General features: G+C 45.0%; 1 protein-coding gene across 2 annotated transcripts in view; it reads left to right on the forward strand.

The window, feature by feature from the left end:
* Positions 1 to 27774, forward strand: part of CDK13 (cyclin dependent kinase 13) — a 626606-nt gene that overhangs the window by 346685 nt on the left and 252147 nt on the right. For both annotated transcript variants that reach the window (XM_069215885.1, XM_069215880.1), the window contains exon 9: positions 9629 to 9685. In XM_069215885.1, coding sequence (XP_069071986.1) covers positions 9629 to 9685 — 57 coding nt within the window. The remainder of the gene's footprint in view (positions 1 to 9628; positions 9686 to 27774) is intronic.

Raw genomic sequence — 27774 nt, forward strand, 5'->3', positions numbered from 1 at the left:
GTTTTTTGTCTTGAGTGGAGCTCTGGCCGCCTGTATGCCTTTTTGCCAATACCACTCCTGCCCAGAGTTTTCAAGAAGATCAGGAAGAACTGGACACAAGTCATTCTTGTAGCTCCAGATTGTGCACAATGTCTGGCATCTTTAGCTGTTAACAATTGCCATCGGTTCTCCAGCCAGGCTGCCTGCCTCTTCAGGAGGATCTTATTTCACAGCAACGCAGCAGGATTCTGCACCTGAACCTGCGCACCCTTCACATGCATACGTGGAGATTGAGCAACAAAAGTTGACAGCTTTCAACCTTCTGCCCAGAAGCTTGTGATGTTATTGTGGTAGCCAGCCATCCTGCCACCAAGTTGGTATTTACTTGCCATTGGGTTAAGTTTGGGTCATGGTGTGCTTCCCACAACCTTGGTTGTCTTTTTGCATCTTTATCCGAGGTTCTTTTGGTTGTCCAGTCTTTGGCTCCACATGGGTTTTGCCACTTGTATTGTCAATGGGTATCTTTCTGTAATGTCCGAATTCCTGTGGTTGTCCGGCCAACCTTCTCTTTTCAGATCCCCTGTTGTAGCCAGGTTTCTTAAAGATCTGTAGCACATGTTCCTCCCCTCCCCCCACAACACCATTTATTATCCCTCATTGGGACCTCAACCTTTGTTCTCACTTTACTTATGTGTGTGCCATTTGAACGTTTGTACAATTGTCCTCTACGGCTGCTGACCATTAAAATTGCCTGTTAAGTGGGCATTGCATTGGCCAGGATGGTCAGTGAATTGCAGGCCCTCTCTGTGCACCCTCCCTACACCACCTTTTACAGTGACAAACTGTTCCTCCAGAGATGTGACTCCTTCCTTCCAAAGGTTTACTCCCTTACAGGTAGGCCAGAGCATTACCCTGCCTACATTCTTTGTTTTGCCTCATCTATCCACAGCACAGGATAGACTCCACTGTATACACCTAAAAAGAGGGTTGTCGTTCTACCTTGATCGTACAAAGGAGTTCAAGATGGATGAGCACCTCTTTGTGGGTTATGTTGGAGCAGAAAAAGGGAAGCTGTATAGAAGCGCACTATCTTACGAATGATCATCCTGTGCATTTATATCTGCTACACACTGGCCAAGAAATTACCCCCTGAGCTCTTGTGGACGCTATCTATCAGCACCAGAATTGCGACCACTGCATTATGTGGCGATCCTCTCCAGGACATCTGCCAGACGGTGACATGGGCATCACTATCTTGGCAGTCAGGTCCCTCATGACGGGCACTTCGCCTGTACAGACCTGAAAGATTTTTCGGCCTAACCTGGTTCAAAGTCCCACCTTTCTTTGAGGAGGTATTTCTTGTGTGCCTTTTCTAAGGCAGATGTGGCTAAAAAGTCATTAACAGATGAACAAATTAATTACCTTGGGTAACGCTTTATCTGGTAGAGAATATAGCCTCCTATTTCTTACCAACCCTCTCATCCTCCCCACTCTGCGAACTGGTTATGGTATAAGAAACCGCCTTTTCAGAGCCAAAGTCTTTTCCACACCAGTGGTCAGTTCTCATTGTGGCCTTGTGCTCCTGGCATGGAAAGCCACAGAAGTAACAGACGTCAAGGGGCTGAGGTGGTGCCTATATTAGTATCACACACTTCATTTTCAGCACGTACTGTGCTGACGTGAAGCCAAAGGATGCCACCTACTTGGGGCACAGGGGTAGTGCTTGAAAAGCTTCTTGGTCCAGTCTGATACCTGGGGATAATCTGAGGTAAGGAATATGTAGCTGGTCAGTCTGTACCAGATAATGCATTACTGAAGGTAAGTAACCTGTTCTTCAGGTCACCTTAGCCAGGTATGCCCAGATGTGTAGCCATTCTATAGCCAAGAGGTCTCTCACTAAATCTGCTTCTCACTTAGCCTTCAGGTCAGGAGGAGGCACCAAGGTGTGCTCACAGAGGCCTCTAACGTATCATCGGATTAGAGGTCTACACTGTCCCAGGACAAATAGGTACTGAAGAACCGCATGTTGTTTTGGTTCCTCCATATCAGTACTACAGTCCAAGTGGAGCACAAGCGCCAAAGCATTAAACATAATTAAGTGCCCTGTAGGGATGTCATATTGATCTATGATCTTGGCAAAGGGAAGGAAAATCCCATATTGCAAGATATCCCCAAGGAATACAAGACCCACCGGCTTTTCTTTCAATTGAAAAGAGGAGCGGAAGTGTTCCTAGATGCAACAGATCTACTTCAGTAATATAAACCACTGCATGGGGCTGCATTTCACTTTTGCTGGTTTTATCTGGAATGTTGAATGCAAACCTTTGCCCTCCTGCTTTTGATTTGACCTTCCATTATGACGTTGTTGTCCATTATGTCATGGGGACAACCAACACCACCTGTACCACATCCCTGTTGAGCTTCTTCCTTTGTGAAGGTTTTCTTTAAATGCACCTTTTTTGGAACAGCTTTCCTTCTCCTGGTTTCCAAGCATATTGGTCCCACTAATTGTAGGTTGTCATTAGATAAGTCCTCTCCTTCCCCTTTTTTGTCTCTTGAAATAACCCATACAATGGAGCTGGCACACCCCTCTTGTAGATGGGACTGGGCTTCTATTCCTATAAAGCAGAGCTACTGCTTTACCCATCAGTCAGGAAAGCGAGTATCTCTGTCAATTAATGGTCACCTTAAGTGATTCTTATTGGGGACAAGGTGAGCTGTGGTGCATTTTAGGGTCGAGCATGCGTTCGCAGGGAGACTCTTTTGTATTTATAAAAGGGCTCGAAGCCCTGTCAACTTCACATCAGTGTTTTTTATTGGTTGGTGGGCTTCCCTGATAAAATCTGCTTGCTTTCATTAGTCGAAGGCAGGCATATGGCATGCCTTTTCCGGTGGCTAGCCCTCCTCCAGTGCAGCGACCAAGTACAGAAAACATGCGAGGCTCGCTGTTTTCCATCGGGCTCGTGGACTTTTTTTCTCTAATTTACGAGCCTGATCTCGCTTGGCAGAAGTCGAGCGCTTTACGTACTTGATTTCACTTTTTCGGGTTATGTGCATAAATGCACTTTTGCCCGATAGGTGAAAAGTCGGGTTAGGAGTTTACAACGCGATCAGCTCTAACATGAGCAAACGCGAGACCCGATGCATTGTAAATGCTTGTTTGCATTCTTGCTCCTCCAACAGTGAACTATGACTTTGACATTGCCATTCTCCAGCATTGGGGTATCTTTCATAGATTCAAATGCTTGAATCGTTCCCTGTCGTCAAAGTGGGAGTCCCATGGTACATAGAAATCAGTAGATTACATTTTAAACACTCTGATTAATGGAAAAACATTCACTGTTACAGCTTATTAGTGCTAAAATAAAAGACCCAAATTCCAACCAATCAGGCGAGACCTCCCTTTAGAACCCTCAGCACAGAGGCTCAGTCTCTCAGATTTTCTGAGAGTAAGGGAGTCTCCCTGAGCTCAGTTTACTTTTTCCTGACAGGAAATTTGTAAGATATTGTGTTTCTGCATCGACAGCTGTAATTTCTTCAACATGTCTACAGAAAAGAAAGGTTTATTTCGACCTTGCAACACCTGTGGTAAGCTAAGGTTTCACTGTGAGGACCATCACAAGCAGTGCATTGACTGTCTTCACCCAGAGCACAAGGTGAAGGACTGTAAAATGTGTAAAACCTTTCCCAGCAAGACCTTGAGAGACAGAGAAGCCGGGCTCCTTCTTTGGCTTCAAAAACGCAAGACCAGAGAAACTCTCTCTGATGATGACAGTGATGCCTCTGGGGCCTCAAGAAAAAGGAAGAGATCTGTTGAGTTTTTCTCCTAAAAGAAGTAAGGCAACAAAAACTGCACACTCTGAGGGGGGAAAAAAACTGATGAACTTCCTTCAACTTGAAAGGAACATAGCGGCAAAGTTCGCTCTGAGCCGTCCACTCCAGCTGCCACTTCAAGGAAACTTAAGAGGCCTTCTAGCTCTTTGCCACCGTCAATGTCAAAAATCTCAGGTTTCGCATCATCTACTATCACAGAGATGGCGACATTCACAGCTTCTTCGTCGCCCATGATAGTAACGTTGTCATCAACAATGTCGGTGAGTTTGAAGTATGGCTCTTCAAAGATTTAAAAGAAGTTTACATTGTCGACGGATAAGAAATTAAAATCTGCATCGTCAGCACTCACACAGTGGGCAGATAAGCCACAGATTAAAACCACGTTGACGATGATCCCATCAACGCCGACTTCGTTGACAATGCCAAAAGACTACTCCAGCGATAATACCGTCGACAAACATACTGTCGGCAAGCACAACGGCAGTGGATTCTAGAGGTTCTTCCTTTTTGCCCTTAAGAATTTTAGCAATACGACATAAATCCACTCAACAAACACTATTGCCTTCACATACCTCGCCTAGTAAGGTATCACCTGTGCCTTCACAACATCTTTTTGATGAGGACGATGAGGAAGACAGAGAAAACTACTCTGACGATGGTCGGTTTCCAGTGGTGCGTAGTCCTTCAGACCTAAGAATAAAATGCCAAGAGGAAGAAGCAAACAAGTATATGTTCAGCACTCATTTCGAGAATATCAGCACTCAGGCGTTCAAGAGCTACAGCACGAACCAACAGTGCAGTTGCCAATATCATTAATTTCAAATTTGCAACATATGATGCAAGATTATTATTCCAGATTCCTGCCACCGGGACCAACCATTCCTTTGCAGCGTGTGCAAATGCCGGTGAGTCCTCCCAACCAACCCTCAGACTCTCAAATACCAATATCAACTCCATCGCCACATCACTGTTACGATCCGCCCTCTTCGGAAGACGAACAAGAAGAGGGTGAGATACAGGACACTGAGTCACTCCTCAATGAATGGGATGATTACCAAACACAAACACCATCCCCCTCTACGCCACCACTGTTAGATTTACCATCACAGGATATTGGTGGATTCCATGGTGTAATGGACAGAGCAGCAAAGAGGTTCCAGCTCCCCATCATATCTAAACAGTCAGATTTTTTCCTTTACAACTTTAAGGTGAGCACCAGGAAATCGGTTTGTGCGATCCCGATTGTGGACTTCATCTGGGAAGAGGGCCTTAAAGTGATGCAGACCCCTTCTTCCATTCCAGTGGTGCTTCCTAGGCTGGGTAAAAAATACAAAGCACCAGAGAATTCACCAGCATGTTTAATTGGCCACCCTAAGCCTGACTCAGTGATATCTCCGGCAGCCCAGCGTAAATCCAGCAATCTATCCTCCCCGCTTTCCGCACCCCTGGATAGAGAAGGAAGGCGCTTCGATAGGGAAAAAGTTATCAACAATGGTGGCTACAACAATCAGAGCAGCAAACTCCTTGGCGATCTTAGGAAGATACAACCGACAAATGTGATCGGACATCTCCCAATTCATCAATCTCCTTCCTGAGGATGCTAGAGCTGAAGCTCGTAAAATATTGCAGGAGGGTGAAAAGATATCTGCCGAGATCATAGACTGTTCTATAGATGTCCTCTACAGGTTTCTGCCAGTTAGCCAGGGGTGCAGTATTAAGACGTCAGGGGTGGCTAAAGGCCACATCCTTCCACCCAGAGGTTCAAACAAAGGTCCTAGATATGCCTTACCATGGAGAACTATTTGACAAGCACGTCAATGATTCCTTTCAATCGGCAGTCACGGACACCGCTAGATTGCTGGGTACTCTGCAATTTAAAAGACCGCCCTTTCGAGGGGCAAGAGGAAGAGGACTGTACTCTTACAGAGGCGGCCTGCACCAGTATCGGCAGTACCAACCTTACCAAGGTCAATTTCGTCCAACCACCAGTCAGCAGCAGCCCTATCGGCAATCACCATCTGCAGCCTACAGCCATCCCACAAGAGGAAAGTCTACTTATAGAGGCAAAAAGACAGCCAGAAAAAACCGACCTCCATCAATTGTCTGCAACCAGCCCCTATCCCAACACTCTGATATGGGGAAGAATTTCCAGATTCTCCCACCAGCAGTCCCGGATCACATCACACCGATGGGTCCTCAATATTATCACCATAGGGCACATCCTGGAATTTCAACAATCTACCACCACGAGGACCCCCACCTGCTCACCTAAAAGAGCACCTGGTACAAATTGCCAATATGATAGACAAGGGAGCAATAGAGATCATACCGAAGTCTCAGTGGGGAACTGCCTTCTACTCTTGCTTCTTCCTTATACGGAAAAAGACAGGAAACTGGCGGCCTATCTTAAACCTTCGATGTATAAACAAATTCCTGAAAAAAGTCATTTTGGATAATCAGTCTCCAGAATGTATTACGATTACTCAACCAAGGAGATTTTATGATGCCCCTGGACCTCCAAGACATCTACTTCCCCATGCCTATCCATCCCAGTCACAGGAATTTCTTACGCTTCAAGATTGCAGGCACCCACTGCCAGTTCAGAGTGTTACCTTTTGGCCTCTGATCAGCCCCATTAGTTTTCATCAAGGTCTTATCTCCGGTGGCAGCCCACCTCAGGCAAATGGGAATCCAGGTGTTTCCATACTGGGGCGATTGGCTAATAAAAGCATAAACAGCGTCCAGGGCAGCCAGGACACAGCAAAGTGCCTGTCCCTCTTCCAGAGGTTAGGGCTATCAGTCAGCTACCCAAAATCTCACCTAATACCATCAAACAACATCAGTTTCCGGGAGCCATAGTGGATACGGAGCGAGCAAAAGCTTTCGCCTCTCAGGAGAGGCAGAAGAGAATTCAAAGTCTAGCGCTCTGGGTTAGCAAAAGAAAGTCCATTTCTGTCCGGATTTAGAAATCTTTTCTGGGGAGGCTCTCCTCGTGCGTTCCGTTGATATCAAACTGCCATCTTCACATGAGAACACTTCAACAACAGCTAGACAGTCAGTGGAAGCAGATAAGCGAATCTTTCGACGATATTGTCCAAATAACCCCACCAACGATACAAGCCCTAAAATAGTGGAGGAAGACCCCTCACATCTCAGAGGGTCTCTTTTCTGAAAGAGAAACCAGTACATGTTCTGACAACAGACGCGTCTCTGGAGGGATGGGGTGCGCACCTCGAAGACCTAACAGTGAGAGGGAGATGGAACATTCAGGAAGCAGTGCTACACATCAACATGTGGGAATTACAGGCAGTGTTTCTGGCGCTCAAAGCCTTCCTCACCAAGATCAAAGGCTCATCGGTTTTGATCCGAACCGATAACACCACAGTTGTGCATTACCTCAACAAGCAGGGAGGTACAAGATCGCCGGCGCTGTCTCCCCAAGCGCAGGAGCTGTGATATTGGGCGCTTAGTCATCATATAACTCTCAGAGCAGAACACTTCCCAGGAATATCCAACACCTTTGCAGATTCATTAAGCAGAAAATCAACGACTTGCCACGAGTGGGAGCTCAACCAGCCAACTCTCGATCGCCTTTCTTCGCTGGGGCAAGCCCAGTCTGGACCTGTTGGCGACAAGAGAGAACAAAAAATGCCAATACTTCTCAAGCTAGCAACCACAAAGAGGGTTGAAGGGGAATGCATTTTTGATCAAATGGTCAGGAATTTATGCCTATGCTTTTCCCCTGCTTCCGCTAATCCTAGAATTATTCAAAAGATGAAGAGGGAACCTTGCCGACTGCTATTGATTGCGTCCAGATGGCCACACCAGTTTTGGTTCAAAGAGCTCCTGCTCCTCTCGGAACAACCTTACATTCAGTTGAGACCAATTCCAGGCTTGCTAACGATGACTCGGGCTGGATCTGTCATCCCAACCCGACTTCTCATCGGCATGGCTCCTGAATTCTATGAATTTGCTGACCTAGATATTCCACCAGACTATCGAGAGGTGCTCGCCAGGGCCCAGTCTACAAATAAGACATACAGTCTCAAGTGGAAAAGATTTAGTATATGGTGTAAAACTTTCAGTATCCATCCCCTAACATCTTCCCCAGAGCAGATACTTCCATATCTTCTCCAATTGGGGAAATCTGGTCTCTCACACTCATCTATCAAGGTTCACCTGACAGCCATCTTTCGAGTGCGCTGTACTGCTACTTTACCATCTTTATGGTCCTCCAGAATAATAATAAAAATCCTAAAGGGAGTATTCAGATTGTTTCCTCCAATTAAACTCCCTCCTCCTCCCTGGCATCTCAATATTGTTCTGTTGCAAATGATGAGACATCCCTTTGAACCTATTCACAAAGATGAATTGAAATATATTTCCTGGAAGACAGCGCTTCTTCTAGCGCTTACCTCTGCGAAGAGGGTCAGTGACATCCAAGCATTCACAATCTCTCCACCTTTTCTTCAATTTAAACCAGATATGGTCATTCTTTGAACTAATCCAAAAATCATTCCTAAAGTTCCCTTGAACTTTCATCTGAACTAATCAGTAATATTAAAGACTTTCTTTCCAAACCCTCGAACTCCAGCAGAAAGAGTGCCTCATTCATTAGATATCAAAGGATAACTCAAAATCTGCACACAAAGAACTAGCAGCTTTCTTAAAGTTGATCAATTGTCTGTGGGCTATGGACAACTCAGAAAGGGGTATCCTGTTACCAAACAGTCTATAGCTCGGTGGATAGCTACAGACTGATACTTTGTCACCAGCTAGCAGATAAACCGTTAACAGCCAACGTCAAAGCTCATTCCACTAGAGCTGTATCTACCTCCACAGCTCTCTTCGCAGGAGTGCCTCTACACCAGTTTTGCAGAGCGGCAATTTGGACTGGCAACCACACTTTTACTTAGCACTACTGCCTAGATGCTGCAGTTAGGATGGATGCAGTGGTAGGACAAGCCTTTTGGTGTAATTTATTTGCATAATGTGAGGCAACAATTTTCTTTACCCACCATCCTCTAATACTAATGTTTACAGCTGAATATGCAGATATATGTATATTTATATGGAAATGTAAATTAAGATGTTGATTAACCAGTATTGGTATCTTTCATAGATTCACATGCAACCCAGCCTGTTCCACATATCACCTCATGTTTCTCTTTTGTACGTCACTCGTGCTAGAAAATCTATGAGACTGAAGCTTTGTGCTGAGGGTTCTAAAGGAGGTCTCGCCTGATTGGCTGGAATTTGGGTCTTTTATAATAGCTCTAATAAGCTGTAAAAGTGAATGTTTTTCCATTGATCACAATGTTTAAAATGTAGTCTACTGCTTTATATGTACCGTGGGACTCCCACTTCGACGCCGGGGAATGATTCAAACATGTGACTCTATGAAAGATACCAATATTGGAGAACCACAGTTACAGGTAAGTAACTTATATTCTTCTCCAGCATTGGGGTATCTTTCATAGATTCACATGCTTGAATCAGAATAATTGTCAGTAAACATAAGACGTTAATATCTACATATATAAATCAACATCTTAATTTACATATCCATATAAATATGTTGGTCTTTGGTTTGGCACATTTCCTAAAATCACGTTTCATCTTAGTCACACAAACGTTGAATTGATGAACCTCTATGATTAAGAAAACAGTTACTTAAGCATTTGAGTAGTAATTACTTTGTGTGATGCAAATTTATGTTTAATGATCGAGATGTGGGAAAAATATAGATGTATAAAATATTGCTTTTTGAACACTTTTAGGTGTGTAACAGTGCATTTTCTTTGTTTTGTAACAGAGGCCAGATTAAGCTTGCTGACTTCGGACTTGCTAGGTTATATAGTTCTGAAGAAAGGTAAGACTGCAGTTCTTAAAGTTTGTAAAGAAACCCTATTTCAGTGTAGTATAAATGTATTTATTTGCATGGTTTTATCGAATCCCTAAAGTAAATCTTACTTCAACTATGTTTATTCAGTACTCCTTTCAATAATCCAGAGTTATGTTTTTTTGGTTGATTCGATGTTGGTCAGTATAAGACTTTTGATTTAAATGGTATAGATCCCAGAGTTAATGATAGGGAGCTCAAGTGTAATTTGTTTTGGACTTTTGGTGAACATGTTCTTTAACTGAGTAAATGATTGTTTTCTCTGGACATCAATGCTTGCCATGAGACATTTAACTAAGCAAAGTTCATTACCTAGCAAAATCATATAAAGCATAAACATTTAATTAATAACCTAGTCAAATTGTAGTAGCTGTACTTGGAATTGTTTTCTAGAACCTTGAAAAGTAGCCTTGAAGACGTGTACGTTAGGAATATAAGGCATACCTCACAACACATTAGTATCCTGTGATGGATAGTTCACTTTAATTGCTGTTCTTTACAGTGTGATCCTACCCCGAGGGGATTGGCGAGCTTTAACAGCAGAACCAGATGTTAAACTGTTTTTGGGCATTAGAAAACTAAGTGAATTACTCAGAATTACAAGATGTTTAGCAGAAGCTGGGATTCAGACTAGTTTCTTCCCTTCCAAAGGCAGCATATTTAACTGCTATGCTACACCCTATGCCTTTAGAATACAATTCATGCTATACATAATCTGCATAATATGAATATAAAGATACCATCAGATAATTTAAGATTTGGAAGAAAGTGTATTTAGTCAGAACATTTGAATATGCAGAAGCTGCTCTTTGGTAGAGCGGCATCCATCTGGTGCTGCTGGTGTACAGTGGAGGTTTTTTTTTTTTTTGGCTTAGAAAATTTCTTCAGCATGCCTTCAAAATAATGGTCTAACTGCATTTCTATGTTTAATCTGTGAATTTCTCCGCCACGTGGCTGTTGGATTTGTGAGGGCTTACTGATAGAGTAAATGCACCTGTTTACCATGGTAGTTTGAGGCTCTCACTGTAATGTAGACCTGAAATCTTCAGCTTTGTTTCTTTTCACCACAATTTTAAGAGATGTGAACACCCATCCACAAAAAACAAATCAAGCAGATCTTTTAGGGATTAATTAAAAACTTTGCCTCACACCTTGGAGGCTTATCAGTATTTCCCTATATTGCCCATCAGTTATTGGTTCCAACTAAAAGACATTCTGATGCTGAGCATGGTTTGTTTGCTCTGTGTCATAAATGACTTAGTCTGAAAGAATTATATAATATACAAAGTAAAAGCTAACCATTAAGGGCATCCCAGCACTACCTCTATTTCTGAGCTTAAAAGTGTACCAGTAAGGTAGCTCTGAGAAAGGAGTACAAAAATGATTTTTCTTTTAGGAAGTCTTGAGTTAAGAGGCCAACTCGTGGCTAACTGTTGAGGCTGTTTTTAGAGTATTCCAGAGATTTCTGAAATTTTGTAGCAGCATTAGTCCAAAGTAAAAGAATTGAGAATTCTTAGCATGTAAATATTTTAGGTATTTGCTTAGTTAACCTCTACAAAGACCTTTATTTTGTAACCGACTTTGATGCAATCTTCCAGCGGATCATTGCTTAGGGACAAATACCTTCCTTAATTGTAGTAGGGGAGGTTTTGATAGTAGGATTCCTTGTCAAGGATAACAGCTGGGCCATATGGGGTGTCACTGAATCTGTTCACTTGAGACTTTGTGCGCTGTGTTCTTCAGAGTTCTGAGTGAAGTATATGAGTACAGCATGCATGGAACCCTCCTCCATTAGTCTTAGCACAATTCTGATATTGTCAATATTTCGAAGACAGGATATAAGAGAGTCCCTGTTTATTGCCTTTCAGATGTATCTATTAAGCTTTTGGGCAAACTCCTTGTAGGTAAAATACAAAGTTGGGTTGACAAAAATCTATGTTTGATATCTAGTTTGGGTTTACAAAGGGGCTAAACACTAGTGAGAAGTGTCTGAATTTGTAAGCTGTCCACGGAATATATATGTAGGCAAATTCTGGTATAATATTTCCTGCTTATATAGACCTAGCATCAGTGTTAGATTATGTAAATTGATCATGCTTAAAGAATGTTTTAACTGAGATAGGTTTGAAACAGTCTCCTTTATTTAAAATGTTAAAACTTCCCTTACATCTTCAGAACAGTTGTCCACAATGGACCATCAGGAAAATGTAATAATTGTTTTCAGTTGAAAAAAAGGATTGGGCTGGGTTGCATTTTGGCACGTCTGACTTTTAAGTTCATATATTGCTGGAGGAATATTCTTAAAGAAGGGTGGGAGGTCTTCCTCAAGATAAGGGTATGACGTTTTACACTTATTGCATGCAGATGAGGCATTGGTAGTCTCCTGAATATGGATGGACTCCAGGGTATAATTACTGGGTATGGTGAATTCATATATTCCTTCAAAAACTATATTTAGATGTCCACAATATTGAATATTGGTCTAAAGAAAAAAGGTTTATGTGAATGTTATTTGTCTGGAGGTATAGTGACAGTAGCCTTGCCCAGAAGTCACCAACGTCCTGTAAACCATACAGGGTTCAGCAGGCAAATTAAGCGATTTTCTTTTTTGCTTCCAAGTTGGGGGTAATTCGATGAAGCAATGTTAAATGTAAAGTGAAGACTGTTGAGACGGATATTTGATTTATAGCGCCAAGATTTAGTGATCAGTGTCTATTCAGGCCTTAATATTTTAGACTTGTTAGGCTGTTAGGCCCCCTCACAGTCTACCCTTACCACTCCGTTCCACTAAGAACTTTGTAAAAGTTTCTTAGACGATGTGCTCTAGTGTGTTCCTTGATCCTATGGATTTCATCTTGGTGCATGTAGGCTGCAATCTTTTTGTACAGTGTTTTTGTGGAATCTTTTGTTCCCATTACAAAGTACTGAACATCCTTTTGTTTCAAATGCACAAAGGAGCAGGGTAACTATCTGGGTAGACCTGAAATGCTCATAAACTAGGATCTGTTATTTAGGGACTTTTAGGGGTTCGATTATCCCTTTTAAAGCACCAAAGAGTGAGTGGACTAACTGACCTATCCTCTCTAGAATCATTTTATGTCCCTGTTTCATTGTAACCCTGTTCTATGGACTTTTGTTTGGCCTGCGTCTCTGAAGATTGTGTTTTCTGACATTGTGACTGTGTTTCTGTTGTATCAGCTACATCCTTTCTTTGTTCAATGGTAAAAGCTTTAACCTGCTATAGTATACAAATTAAATACTTCCTGATGTCTCTTGAGGTGTTGCAATCTGGAAGAACAAATGCATATAGTCATCCTAAGGTCTTGAGGCGCTGATGGAAAGGACTTTATTCTGAACACTAGTCTTAAAAATCTTTTTAGCTTCTTTCAGAACTGTTTGGTAAGCAATACATCTTCAGGACAGAGGCGGTAAATTTCAGGCTTTAGAAGAATGGTTGAAGGAACGTTTTCTATTGTTTTGCAAATTCAGGATGTCTTAGTAGAAGTAATGAACGGTGGAGAAATCTTAAATAGCTCTAATATACTGAGTCATTGGGATACCCGGTTGGTGTGAATGCTTTAGAATCTTTTATGAACTTAGCATATGATCTTAAATTGGGTTCCAGAGTTGATTGATAGCCATTGACCGCAATGTTGCAAGGGGTAGGGTCTTGAAGATCGGGGCTGGAAGAACTGGTTTTACAGCCTAACAAGATTCAGAATGAACTCGAGCCAGTAGATAAAAAAAATTGCTTATATCAAAGATTCTGTTGATAAGCTGTACTTCTCCTAGTGTAGACAACATTGATAGCAATATACTGATTAGACATTGCCAAGACATTCATAGGACCCCTTTCATGAGAATAGCTTTTCTCAAATACTCGTTTGTCATAGCCGAAAATGCAAACGCCCCAAGCTTTGTGTCCAGGTTCCGTACAGTGGGCATAGTAAACAATGCAGTTGTGAAGAATTGGTATGGGGAGTTCCTGAATGCCTTTCATCGATTTCCCCCGTACCTTCAGCACTAGTGAAAAAGTTGATGCACTGAGGAACATCCATGGCCAGAATGATCTTCATTGCTCCAGAATGGCTCAAGGAGTGGTAGTACACAGATCTTTTACAGGTGTCAAAGTCCCTTAAGCCTCTTATGTGCAGACTAAATCTGCTGTCCATGGTAAAGAGCCGGGAATTCCATCTCAGTGTAACACCCATTAAACTGAGCAGCATGCTTTTTTTATTTTTTTGACCAACTGAGCAGCATGTCGTTTTAATACATTCAATATGGTGAAATAAATATGCCGCAAGACAGCCTTGAGCATTTGAAAGTTGCTCTAAGGCCATCCATTAGTAAGGCATACACTTTAAATGGAAGAATATTCTACATAAGGTGTCAAAAGCTGGATTTGGACCCATTCCCCTGTCAAGAAGAGCATATGCTACCTAATCTTTTCCTCCCCTAGTAAAGTCGAAGTTGAAGTTTTTGTCTATGAAGGTACACCTGGCAACAGAACGAGATTGTCTTGGAAATACACTTTTATACCCCTATCCTAATGATTTCGTAGAGGGGCTGAAAAAAGTTTAAACCTCCAGTTTGGAAACAATCCTGGGAGCTCAGTTTGGTCTTGTCTAACTTGATGGTGCCTCCTGTTAAGCTTATAGTTACTGCTTCATTGTAACGTTCATTTATATTGGAAAGCAGCTTTCTTTGTTGGAACGTCTGGCTGTTGCCAGTGAACCTAGGTTCTTAAACCTTGTCCTGTTTTCTTCTCATAATAGTGATAAAAACATAACCTCGTTCTTCTGAGAGGTTATTTCTATTTTTTAAATGTAAATCTGGCATTTTCTTAGCTGGTAATGTTTGATAACTCTATGGCAAAGGCACAGGCATTTTTCAAACCTGGGGTTTGAGGAGGGTCCTAATTAATTTTACTTGGATAATTACATCCTATAGAAGTCTACTTATCTCTTTATCACCTATGACCTAGTTAGTTTCAAAACAGCATTTACCCACATTGATTGTATCCTGTGTATTACTCTGTTACCAGTTAGCTAAATAAGGTATTTTCTGACAGTGACAACTAGCTACAAATTCCTAACCTCTGGAATATTTCCCAGGTGTCAGACTGGAACCGGAAACTTAGGGGTATATTTACGAGCTACTTGCGCCAACGTTGCGTCCCTTTTTGGTGCTAGGCAGCCCATTGTGAGCAAGTGCAGTTAGATAGATATGGTGCATTCCTGCCCTTTCCTTCTGATACAGATCAGCGCAGCAGTGTGGCTTGCTGCGCTGCCCTCTGCCAAAAGCCCATAAATATGAGCTTCAGTATTTGGGCTGCTTTTTGTTTGCCATATGTTTGCTATTCTACTTTTTTTGACTTTGAGTTAGAACCTTAAGGTGCAGAAAGAACATTTACTTGTAATACTAGTCCCCATTCTAAATATGTTAATGGAACTCATAACCCCGACCCCTTTTTTTTGCTTCACCTTTTGGGTGGTAAAACTTTACTGAGTATATAAATCCATCAAAAAGAATTGTGCCAGTGGAGCAACTGCTATTGCTAAAGTAATATTGAAGCTGCTGGCAGTTTAGGTTTCACAGGTTCTATGGATGGTGCCTATGTGTCAGTATTTTCCATTATTTCGGGACATTTGTTTCTTGTTTTCCCTCGACAGTAAGGCTAGGGATTATGGTGCAATGTTTAATGTACTCGTACCATTCTGACTGGAGAGAAAAATCACTTTAAAGTTGTAAAAATGTATCCACACTCACCAATATCTGTAACTGCATGTTTAGGCAACTCCTTTTAGGTTTATGTCCGAGGTTGTGAAAATGTTACAATATTCACAGAAGTGGATGAAAGATCATATTTAGGACACCAGTGATGTTTTCTATGATGCTTGTTTGTATTTTATTTTTTAATACTCTCTATTGACATTTGTGAGAAAACAAGCCCTGTATCTGAGCCACTGGAAGCATTAATTATGTGTAGAATAAGTACAGCATTACCACTTTAAAAGGAAAGGGAATCAAGATCATAACACAAGTAACAATAAACAGCGGTACATTAAGTGGAGGTACACATCCTTTACAATTGCCGGTATCAAAGGTGTTACAACCCTATTCTCCAGTACTTGGTCTCAACTCTGGCATCCCCCACAGTCAGTGCCACTATTAATAAATCAACAGTTCAGAAGCATGAATGCATCTTGGCTCAATATCCAGACCATGGTGCATGTCTCTCCCCCCCCCCCCCCCCCCCCCAAACTACCTGTTTGTTTGCCCAACCAAGGTACCTTCTGGACCTTTTGGTGGTCATCCCATCCTCGTTCCTGTGTGGTGGTGTGTTCTGTATCCTGCGATTGCGAGCTTTGCCCACAGTCACCTGCCACCTCATGCATGCCCTTCATTAGTGTGCCCCAAATCTCCAGGTCCTCCTGCAATTTGTCTTCCCAAAGAATTGAATTTCATATAGATCTCCGCCACCCACTCAGTGGCATCCTTATACCACAGTGTGATCTAGGGGGACCTAGTGCTCAACTAGCCCTTGGCCACTCTTTGCCAACTGCAGGAACCTCCAGTGCATTTTTCTCTGTGTGTTGTCTGACAATACCAGGCAGGCACACCTGAAGTGACTCCTCGATCATGTCTGTCAAGACTCATGTTTGCATAACCACTATTGTCCAATACACATGTACCCTAGTGTAGCCCCTATCCAGAAAGCAGGCCCTCTACCCCTGCACATCTAGGATAATCTGCACTCCTGCCATCATACATTTGACTGAGTTTAATAGACATTAGATACGTGCCATGCACACAGTTGATGTGTGCTAACTTAAATCGAACATTGCACAACAACCCCTTCACTAGCTCACATGTCATTTCCCAGTCTGCATCTGGCAGTGCCACCTCCAGCTCTCTCACCCCCCTCCCCTGTTCAGTGGGCCGTAGGGACAGCCCTGACTCTATCCGCCTTAAGCGCTTTATATAAATGCACCATCATGTCTCATTGACCCAGCCGCAAACAAGTGTAAAGTGCCCCTCTGTTGGTGTGGGAAGTCCATCCAAATCTCTTGCGCTGTGCTGGACATCGAAGCATACTGCAAAAATTGTCACCTCGCACCCTAAATACATCCTGCGCTTCCATAAACGTAACAAATTGTTAACCCTTGTAGAGCTCACTAAGTGTCTCACAACCCCCCTCTCTGTACTGAGCCATTCACATAGATTCACTAATGCAACAGAAGGGCAACAGCTTCCAGAAGACAAGGCCCCTAGCAAAGGGTGGCCTCTTAAAGACCTTGGTAATTGCCCTTTTAACAATTCTCCCACTTGTCGAGTCAGGTAGGGCTCATCTCAAGGCCTACGCAAGCCCTGCGTCAGCAGTGTCATCAGCAAATACTTGCCATAGGTGCTTCGCAATAGCCTCTGGTATCAGTTGTCTTCCCCATTTGCCTGTAGTGCCGCATGTTGCAGCTTAGAGGCATAATAATAGAGCTCCAGATCAGGGAGACCCATGCCTCTTTCTTGCTTAAGTATTGAGCTCCTCTCCAAAGCCCACACCAATGCGATCAGGAGGCTTCAAGTGTCGTAAAAAATAAATAAACTACACAGCAGTGTATAAAGCGTGTTCTGACCTATGTAGAGACACTGGGGGAGGAACACCATCTTCAACACCGCTCCTCTCCCTGCCATTAATGGGAGCGGTGTATTCCAGAGAGGCACATATTTAGTCAACGTGCTCACTAGTGGTTCAATACTGTTTTGTTGTTGACTGTCGTGCATGTCCAACCATAAGGTAGCGGAAGACTGGAGTCTTCCGGCACAGTCCCAACTGGGCCAGCTCCCCACCGAGATCTCCCTTAATAGCACCAACTTTCTTGTGTTTATTCGCAGCCCCACCACCCCTCTGAATTCTTCCTGCGTCAGCACCACCTCAGCAGGATGCTTAAGGTAGAACAGTACATCATGAGCATACAAAGAAATAAGGTGCGTGGAATCCTCCACCACTCTACCAAGGGCCCCCTATCTCATTCCAGAGTTTGGAAGCCAAGGGCTCCTGTGCCAGTGTGAAGAGTATGAGGTAGAGAAGGCAAACCTGCATCATGCTGTAACTCACCTCCCAGTTATCCAACACAAGGCCGCCCCTCCGCACCCTTGCCTGCGTAGCCATGTACAGTAGACTCATCCACTTAAGGAATTGGGGACCAAAACCCATTCTACGAAGCACCCTCTGTAAGTAGCTCAACTCCAGCGTGTTAAATGCATTGGTGATAACTACCAGTGCCATGTCGAGGTCCACTCAAGTCTGTTTTGCGTCGAGGCATGAAGCCACACTGGACCTTTGGCACTATGCAAATGACACCTTCCCTGAGAATAGGGGGTATTATCCCTGTATCATTTGCTTCCTGGAACACCTCGAGCAATGGTTCTGCCAGTTGTGCAGCATACATCTGATAGAATTCCACTGGGAATCCGTCACCTCACAGTGTTTCCTGGGTTGCTTAAGTAGGATTTAGAAGTTAATAACTTTTCCTGTTCCAGGATACACTGATGTTTCTCTGACTTATTGAATCTTGGAGGGCAGGGGCCACATTACGACACTGGCAGTCCTAGGACTGCCAGTGCCGCGTTGGCGGTCAATCCGCCACACTCCAGTCTGTTGACTGCCACATTACAACCCTGTCGGTCCTAGGATCCAGACGGGCTGATGGTGGTCGGAGTCGTGGTCAGCCATAGCAGCGCTGAGTACAGCACTCCTGTGCTGATCACGAGTCCAGTTTCCACCAGCCTTTTTATGACAGGGACCCAGCCATGGAAAGGCTGGTGAAACAAATTGCAAGAGGCCACAAGGGGGCCCCTCCACTGCCCAAGACCATGTTGTGGGCAGTACAGGCCCCGCCCACCACCCTCGGAATGCGCATTGTCTGCTTTGCAGACAGTGCTCATTCCAAGGGTACTGGTGTGTTACGGTATTGGCCTCGGCTTCCTTAAGGGAGCCAAGACTAATATTGCAGCACTGTTGCCGCCAGGCTGACCAGCGGGAGCGTCTTAATATGATGATCCCGCCAGTCATCCCTGGGGGAAAATCGTACAAAACATGTAATGTGATCCTTAATTTTTTCAGTCTCCATTTTGAACTACCACAGTGCTTGGTAATAAACACTATTAAAATGCATGAAAAACTATAGTGAGTAGTACATTCACCTCATTGAAAACTCCCTCACCCTCTCTCCTCTTAGGTGAATGTCCTCTAAATCTAACTCCAGCGAGAGGCCAACATAGCTCTGATTTCATCTTTACTTTGATTGAGAATTTGTTCTTTCTACAGCTCTTCTCTCCTTTGGAGATAAGTGCTCTCTTGCTTCTAAATTCCTTGCTAACACCCCCTCAAGGTTCGCTTCACTGTTCTCAGATATTGGCTTCTTCATATTCCTTCAGAGCGGATTCTGGTTCTTAAAGTTTTTTATTTTTTATTTTATTTTTTTAGGTTTACTCACAGTCTGTCAATCCATTTCTGATTGAGACTTTTCCACAGGCCATTTTGGATCTTTTCAGTTCAAGCCTTTCTCTTCTAGGCTCCTTCTTGCTCCCATGTTTCAGCCAGATAATTTGGTCTGGTTATTCAAGTATTTATGTCCTTAGTGCTGCCCAGCTCATCTTCAGATTCCAACCTCAGTGATGCCTCTGCAAATGCTGAGCTTATATACGGCAGCTCTGTTGACATGGAAATTCTTTTTGATGTGGTTCTTTGATTCACGCTAAGCAACATCAGAGATCTCCGAATTGATGGAAGTTCCTCAAGTAGTTAGAAAGAGGTAGTAAATTATTTTTTGGGAAACCAGCCTCTTACTGGCTCTCTCCCTGGTTCACATGAGCAGAAGAAATCTTGTGCTCTGATTTGGACCCACTTGATTCACTGAGCCTAGATCTTAGGTGACTGAGGAGGAGGATTCGGAGGCTGGTAACCTCCTCATCCCCCTAATATCATGCAGAGGTTGTGCCTTCCTAATACCTCCAAAACACCTGTACCTTTATTAGTCCCCTGGAGTAGATATTCTCTTTGCTCCAGGCTATCCCTCTAGGGAAAGAGAAAAATGCAGTTTTTTGGGCGACCGTGTCCTTCTTGGGCCTGCTTCGATTTGTGATTGTTGAACGATGACAGGCTGATGGAATGGACTCTGTTTCGCTTTTGCCCTCTGCGTCACACTAAATTTCCATACACTGATCAGCACTCTGTGTGCAATCTCTGCCTTTCTCCGGATCACAGAGAAGAAAGCTGTGAAGCGTGTCGATCCTTCAGATCGAAGAAAACTCCTAGGGATCAAAGAGAATGTCGGTTGGAGATGGCGTCCAAGTACTCGGAAGAAAGGCCCAACATCTTCGGAGCAGAAAATGCTCAGGAAGAGATGTCTCATCAGACTTCAGTTTCCATCGCAGACTCCAACTCGAATTGAGAATCTGATGGTGACAGCCTATCTATTCCAGCAGCACAGTACATGAGTACATCAGCCCCTTCCCATCACCCAAAGATAACCAAAAAGACCTCAGCACCGGTCTTGGGGCCACCACTGCTTGCTGGCCATGGTCGGACCCGAACAAACGCAGATGGCCAACCCTCGGGTTTGGCACCGAAACTGAAGACCAGAGTGTATTCGGCGCCGACCAAACAGCATACCTGTAAGGAAATGCCTCCTTGGCATGGTTGCCCCCTGACTTTTTGCCTTTGCTGATGCCATGTTTACAATTGAAAGTGTGCTGAGGCCTGCTAACCAGGCCCCAGCACCAGTGTTCTTTCCCTAACCTGTACTTTTGTATCCACAATTGGCAGACCCTGGCATCCAGATAAGTCCCTTGTAACTGGTACTTCTAGTACCAAGGGCCCTGATGCCAAGGAAGGTCTCTAAGGGCTGCAGCATGTCTTATGCCACCCTGGAGACCTCTCACTCAGCACAGACACACTGCTTGCCAGCTTGTGTGTGCTAGTGAGAACAAAACGAGTAAGTCGACATGGCACTCCCCTCAGGGTGCCATGCCAGCCTCTCACTGCCTATGCAAGTATAGGTCAGTCACCCCTCTAGCAGGCCTTACAGCCCTAAGGCAGGGTGCACTATACCATAGGTGAGGGTACCAGTGCATGAGCATGGTACCCCTACAGTGTCTAAACAAAACCTTAGACATTGTAAGTGCAGGGTAGCCATAAGAGTATATGGTCTGGGAGTTTGTCAAACACGAACTCCACAGCACCATAATGGCTACACTGAAAACTGGGAAGTTTGGTATCAAACTTCTCAGCACAATAAATGCACACTGATGCCAGTGTACATTTTATTGTAAAATACACCACAGAGGGCACCTTAGAGGTGCCCCCTGAAACTTAACCGACTGTGTAGGCTGACTAGTTCCAGCAGCCTGCCACACTAGAGACATGTTGCTGGCCCCATGGGGAGAGTGCCTTTGTCACTCTGAGGCCAGTAACAAAGCCTGCACTGGGTGGAGATGCTAACACCTCCCCCAGGCAGGAGCTGTAACACCTGGCGGTGAGCCTCAAAGGCTCACCCCTTTGTCACAGCCCAGCAGGGCACTCCAGCTTAGTGGAGTTGCCCGCCCCCTCCGGCCACGGCCCCCACTTTTGGCGGCAAGGCTGGAGGGAACAAAGAAAGCAACAAGGAGGAGTCACTGGCCAGTCAGGACAGCCCCTAAGGTGTCCTGAGCTGAGGTGACTCTAACTTTTAGAAATCCTCCATCTTGCAGATGGAGGATTCCCCCAATAGGGTTAGGATTGTGACCCCCTCCCCTTGGGAGGAGGCACAAAGAGGGTGTACCCACCCTCAGGGCTAGTAGCCATTGGCTACTAACCCCCCAGACCTAAACACGCCCTTAAATTTAGTATTTAAGGGCTACCCTGAACCCTAGAAAATTAGATTCCTGCAACAACAAGAAGGACTGCCTAGCTGAAAACCCCTGCAGAGGAAGACCAGAAGACAACAACTGCCTTGGCTCCAGAAACTCACCGGCCTGTCTCCTGCCTTCCAAAGAACTCTGCTCCAGCGACGCCTTCCAAAGGGACCAGCGACCTCTGCATCCTCTGAGGACTGCCCTGCTTCGACGACGACAAGGAACTCCAGAGGACAGCGGACCTGCGCCAAAAAGACTGCAACTTTGTTTCAAGAAGCAGCTTTAAAGAACCCTGCAACTCCCCGCAAGAAGCGTGAGACTTGCAACACTGCACCCGGCGACCCCGACTCGGCTGGTGGAGAACCAACACCTCAGGGAGGACCCCCGGACTACTCTACGACTGAGTACCAAAACCTGTCCCCCCTGAGCCCCCACAGCGCCGCCTGCAGAGGGAATCCCGAGGCTTCCCCTGACCGTGACTCTCTGAAACCTAAGTCCCGACGCCTGGAAAAGACCCTGCACCCGCAGCCCCCAGGACCTGAAGGACCGGACTTTCACTGCAGAAGTGACCCCCAGGAGTCCCTCTCCCTTGCCCAAGTGGAGGTTTCCCCGAGGAAGCCCCCCCTTGCCTGCCTGCAGCGCTGAAGAGATCCCTTGATCTCTCATTGACTTACATTGCAAACCCGACGCTTGTTCTAACACTGCACCCGGCCGCCCCCGCGCCGCTGAGGGTGAAATTTCTGTGTGGGCTTGTGTCCCCCCCGGTGCCCTACAAAACCCCCCTGGTCTGCCCTCTGAAGACGCGGGTACTTACCTGCAAGCAGACCGGAACCGGGGCACCCCCTTCTCTCCATTATAGCCTATGCGTTTTGGGCACCACTTTGAACTCTGCACCTGACCGGCCCTGAGCTGCTGGTGTGGTAACTTTGGGGTTGCTCTGAACCCCCAACGGTGGGCTACCTTGGACCTAGAACTGAACCCTGTAAGTGTCTTACTTACCTGGTAAAACTAACAAAAACTTTCCTCCCCCAGGAACTGTGAAAATTGCACTAAGTGTCCACTTTTGAAATAGCTATTTGTGAATAACTTGAAAAGTATACATGCAATTGAAATGATTCAAAGTTCCTAATGTACTTACCTGCAATACCTTTCAAACAAGATATTACATGTTAAATTTGAACCTGTGGTTCTTAAAATAAACTAAGAATATATTTTTCTATAACAAAACCTATTGGCTGGATTTGTCTCTGAGTGTGTGTACCTCATTTATTGTCTATGTGTATGTACAACAAATGCTTAACACTACTCCTTGGATAAGCCTACTGCTCGACCACACTACCACAAAATAGAGCATTAGTATTATCTATTTTTACCACTATTTTACCTCTAAGGGGAACCCTTGGACTCTGTGCATGCTATTCCTTACTTTGAAATAGCATACAGAGCCAACTTCCTACAATACCACACCTGTCATGCTATCGAGCCGAAAAGCAGTCACTTCCACCTCAGAGCCGAAAAAAACTGCCATCGATTTCAGAGCTGACATTTTCGGCCCAACTAAAACATTAATTCTCCCAAACTTTAGGAGCTGAAACCTGTGGGTGGAAAACATGCTCCAACTACCGAGAAGTTTTGTGAAATAAGGGCCATATTAGAAGTAATGGACGCTGAACAGTGCAAAATCCATATACACAAGGACACAGGAAAAATTATTGCTTCTCCTCCTCCTACATCAAAGAGAAAGTTAACTTTCCAAGACACTCTAGAAGCTAGGCTTCCACCTGCTAAGATACTTAAGCAAAAGGAGAAACCAAAGGCACTACAACAGCCTTCACCACCACATTCTCCTTTACTTCATGCTTCTCCACCACCAGATACTCCACCACCTTCACCGACAACATTTTCTCCGCAGTCCCCTATCTCTACACATGGGTATGATTTAGGTGATACTCATCACGATGTAGATCCATGACAAATAAATGATTCAGGTCCCATACCTTCCATTGATCCTGATCTATAACCGGCTAGGCCATCTCCATCTGAAGACACCACTGTCTACAATCAGGTGATAGCTAGGGCAGCCGCATATCACAGTGTGCAGTTGCATACAGATCCCATTGAGGATGACCTCTTATTCAACACATTAACATCCACTCACAAGGAGTATCAATGTCTACCTATGCTCCCCGGCATGCTTAAACATGCAGATGAAATTTTCAAGGAACCAGTGAAGTCTAGAATTATCACATCAAGGGTAGACAAAAGGTATAAACCTGCACCTTCAGATCTACTTTTCTTTACACAATTGCCACCTGACTTTATAGTTGTTAGTGCAACAAGGAAAAGGGCAAATAGCCAATCCACAGGGGATGCTCCTCCCCAGACAAGGAGAGTCGTAAATTTGATGCAGCTGGGAAAAGAGTGGCAACTCAAGCTGCTATTCACTGGACGATTGCAAATTCTCAAGCTCTGTTTGCAAGATAAGATAGAGCTCATTGGGATGAGAGATGGAGTTCTTACAGTACCTTCCACCAGAACACCAGAAAAGGGGACAGCAGATAGTAAAAGAGGGGCAGGCTTTCTCTGATAATCAAATTAGATCTGCCTTGGATGCAGCAGACACAGCAGCAAGGGGTATCAACACCAGTGTGATTATTAGAAGGCACACATGGCTAAGAACTTGAGGGTTCAAACCTGAAATACAACGGCCAGTATTGAATATGCCTTTTGATAAGCATCACTTATTTGGCCCAGAAGTAGATAGCACCATAGAGAGGCTAAAGAAAAATGCTGATACAGCTAAGGCTATGGGTGCCCTTTCCACTACCCCTACTTGGGGAACGTTTTGTAGGTCCCAGTTTAGAGGTGGCTTCAAACCATCAACCTCAGAGCCGTCCACGTCCTAACAGAAATAAGGGCCTCAATTTTACAACAGAGGTTCTTTCAGAGGCTCTTACAAAGGAAATAACTTCAGAGGTAGACGTAAATCAACCACCACAAGAGGTTCCTCCACCTCGACCAAACAGTGACTGTAGGAAAGTGCCACTTGTGGCATGGTTACCCCCCACGTTTTGCCTAGTGTTGATGCCAACTTTGATTGAAAGTGTGCTGGGATCCTGATACCAGGCCCCAGCAACTTTGTTCTTTCCAAAAACTGGACCTTTGTTTCCACAATTGGCACAGCCCTGGCACACAGATAAGTCTCTTGTAAAAGGTACGCATGGTACCAAGGGCCCTGTAGCCAGGGAAGGTCTCTAAGGGCTGCAGCATGTTATGCCACTCTACGGTTCCCCTCACCAAGCACATGCTTACAGCTTGTGTGTGCTGGTGAGGAGAAAGACAGTCGACATGGCACCCCTCTCAGGGTGCCATGCCTACAAACCACTGCCTGTGGTATAGGTAAGTCACCCCTCTAGCAGGCCTTACAGCCCTAAGGCAGGGTGCACTATACTACAGATATGGGCATAGCTGCAGGAGCAATATACCCCTACAGTGTCTAAGCCAATTCTTAGGCATTGTAAGTGCAGTGTAGCCATATTGAGTATATGTCCTGGGAGTTTGTCATAACGAACTCCACAGCTACATAATGGCTTCACTGAATACTGGCAATTCGGTATCAAACCTCTCAGCACAATAAACACACCGATGCCAGTGTGGGATTTATTGAAAAATGCACACAGAGGGCATCATAGAGATGCTCGCGTATGTTAGCCAAATAGGCTAGTGCTTGTGTAGGACTGACTGGCTTGTGCCAGCCTGCCACTTTCAGACAAGTTTCTGACCACATGGGGTGAGTGCCTTTGTGCCCTCTGTGGTCAGAAACAAAGCCTGTCCTGGGTGTGGAGGTGCTTCACACCTCCCCTTAAAGGAACTTTAACAACTGTCAGTGAGCCTCAAAGCTCAAGCCTCGGATTACAGTGTCCAGGGCACTCCAGCTAGTGGAGAAGCCCGCCCCTCTGACAAAACCCCACTTTTGCCAGCAAGTCCGGTGGGAAAATTAAGGAAAAGGGAGAGGGCACAAGGAGGGTGTAGCCACCTTCTGGGACAGTAGCCATTGGCTACTGCCCACTGACCCCCTAAAATGCCTCTAAATCTAGGATTTTAAAGGCCTCCCTGGACCCAGCTCACCAGGTTCTTGGCGACCTGACAAAGGATTGCTTAGCTGAATCCCCCAGCAGAGAAGAAAGAAGATAACTGCTTTGGCCCCAGCCCTACCGGCCTGTCCCTTCCTTCAAAGAACCTGCCGAAGACCACTGACTCATCCAGCGGGACCAGCGACCTCTGCCTGACTCCAGAAGACTGCCCTGCACCCAAAAGGATCAAGAGCTCCCGAGGACAGCAGCTCTGTCTAAGAAAAACCAACAACCAAGGACTCCCACCTCACTCTAGATGCGTGAGTCTTGACCCCTGTGCACCCAACACCCACAGCACATGTCCAGGTGATTAACCCAGCAATTGCGATTGTGAGCAAATGCCCACTCTGGGTTGACCTCTCCACCCCTCTATAACACTGCTTGTAGAGGGAATCCCGAGGACTCACCTGACCGCAAAGCTCCGGACGAAGATATCCGATGCCTAAAGACACACTTCATCTGCAGCCCATAGGCCTTGGAGGAACCAACACCCAGTGCAGCTACGTTCAGCAGGCGGCCCTCCTCCCTGTCCGACCAGTGGTGTTCCCGAGACATCCCCCCAGACCTCGCCTGCAGCCTCTGAGTGACCCCTAGGGTCTCCTAATAGACCAGCATTGGAAACCCGATGTCCTGCTTGCACCCTTCACCCGGCCACCCCTGTGCTGCTTAGGGGGTGTGTTTGGTGCCTACTGTGGTCCCTCCAGTGCTCCTTCAACCCCCCGGTCTGCCCTCAGAGTCTCGGGTATTTACCTGCAGGCAGGCCTGATTCCGAGTACCCCGCGTTAAAATTGCTCACAGCCCCCCACCCCCGGAAATGTTTTCTGAAAATTGCAGTGTCCATTTTTAAAACCGCTAATTGCCAATATTTCAAGGACTGTATTACTTAACCGATTTCAAACCAAGTACTGTTGATACATGTGTGAAATACGAATCTTTCAAGGTACTTAGCTGCTCCTTGAATCTTGTGGTTCTGAAAATAAATTAAGAAAATACATGTTTTGCTATATGAAAACCATTGGTCTGGAGTTGTCATTGAGTGTGTGAATCTCTTATTGTCTGTGTGTGTACAACAAATGCTTTGCACTACCCTCTGATAAGCCTAACTGCTTGACCACACTACCACAAAAAAGAGCATTGGTATTATCTACGTTAGCCTCTGCTAAGCCTCTGGGGAACCCCTTGACTCTGTGCACACTATCTCACTTTGATATAGTATATACAAATTCCTACAGTGACTTTTTGCATATCCCCACTGTAAGGAAATGGCTCCCTGTTGCAGTTACCCCCCACTTTTTGCCTGATACTGATGCTGACTTGACTGAGAAGTGTGCTGGGACCCTGCTAACCAGGCCCCAGCACCAGTGTTCCTTCACCTAAAATGTACCATTGTATCCACAATTGGCACACCCTGGCATTCAGATAAGTCCCTTGTAACTGGTACTTCTAGTACCAAGGGCCCTGATGCCAAGGAAGGTCTCTAAGGGCTGCAGCATGTCTTATGCCACCCTGGAGACCTCTCACTCAGCACAGACACCCTGCTTGCCAGCTTGTGTGTGCTAGTGAGAACAAAATGAGTAAGTCGACATGGCACTCCCCTCAGGGTGCCATGCCAGCCTCTCACTGCCTATGCAGTATAGGTAAGCCACCCCTCTAGCAGGCCTTACAGCCCTAAGGCAGGGTGCACTATACCATAGGTGAGGGTACCAGTGCATGAGCATGGTACCCCTACAGTGTCTAAACAAAACCTTAGACATTGTAAGTGCAGGGTAGCCATAAGAGTATATGGTCTGGGAGTCTGTCAAACACGAACTCCACAGCACCATAATGGCTACACTGAAAACTGGGAAGTTTGGTATCAAACTTCTCAGCACAATAAATGCACACTGATGCCAGTGTACATTTTATTGTAAAATACACCACAGAGGGCACCTTAGAGGTGCCCCCTGAAACTTAACCGACTATCTGTGTAGGCTGACTAGTTTTAGCAGCCTGCCACAAACCGAGACATGTTGCTGGCCCCATGGGGAGAGT

Source organism: Pleurodeles waltl, chromosome 2_1 (assembly GCF_031143425.1).
Source record: "Pleurodeles waltl isolate 20211129_DDA chromosome 2_1, aPleWal1.hap1.20221129, whole genome shotgun sequence".
Taxonomy (NCBI): Eukaryota; Metazoa; Chordata; class Amphibia; order Caudata; family Salamandridae; genus Pleurodeles; species Pleurodeles waltl.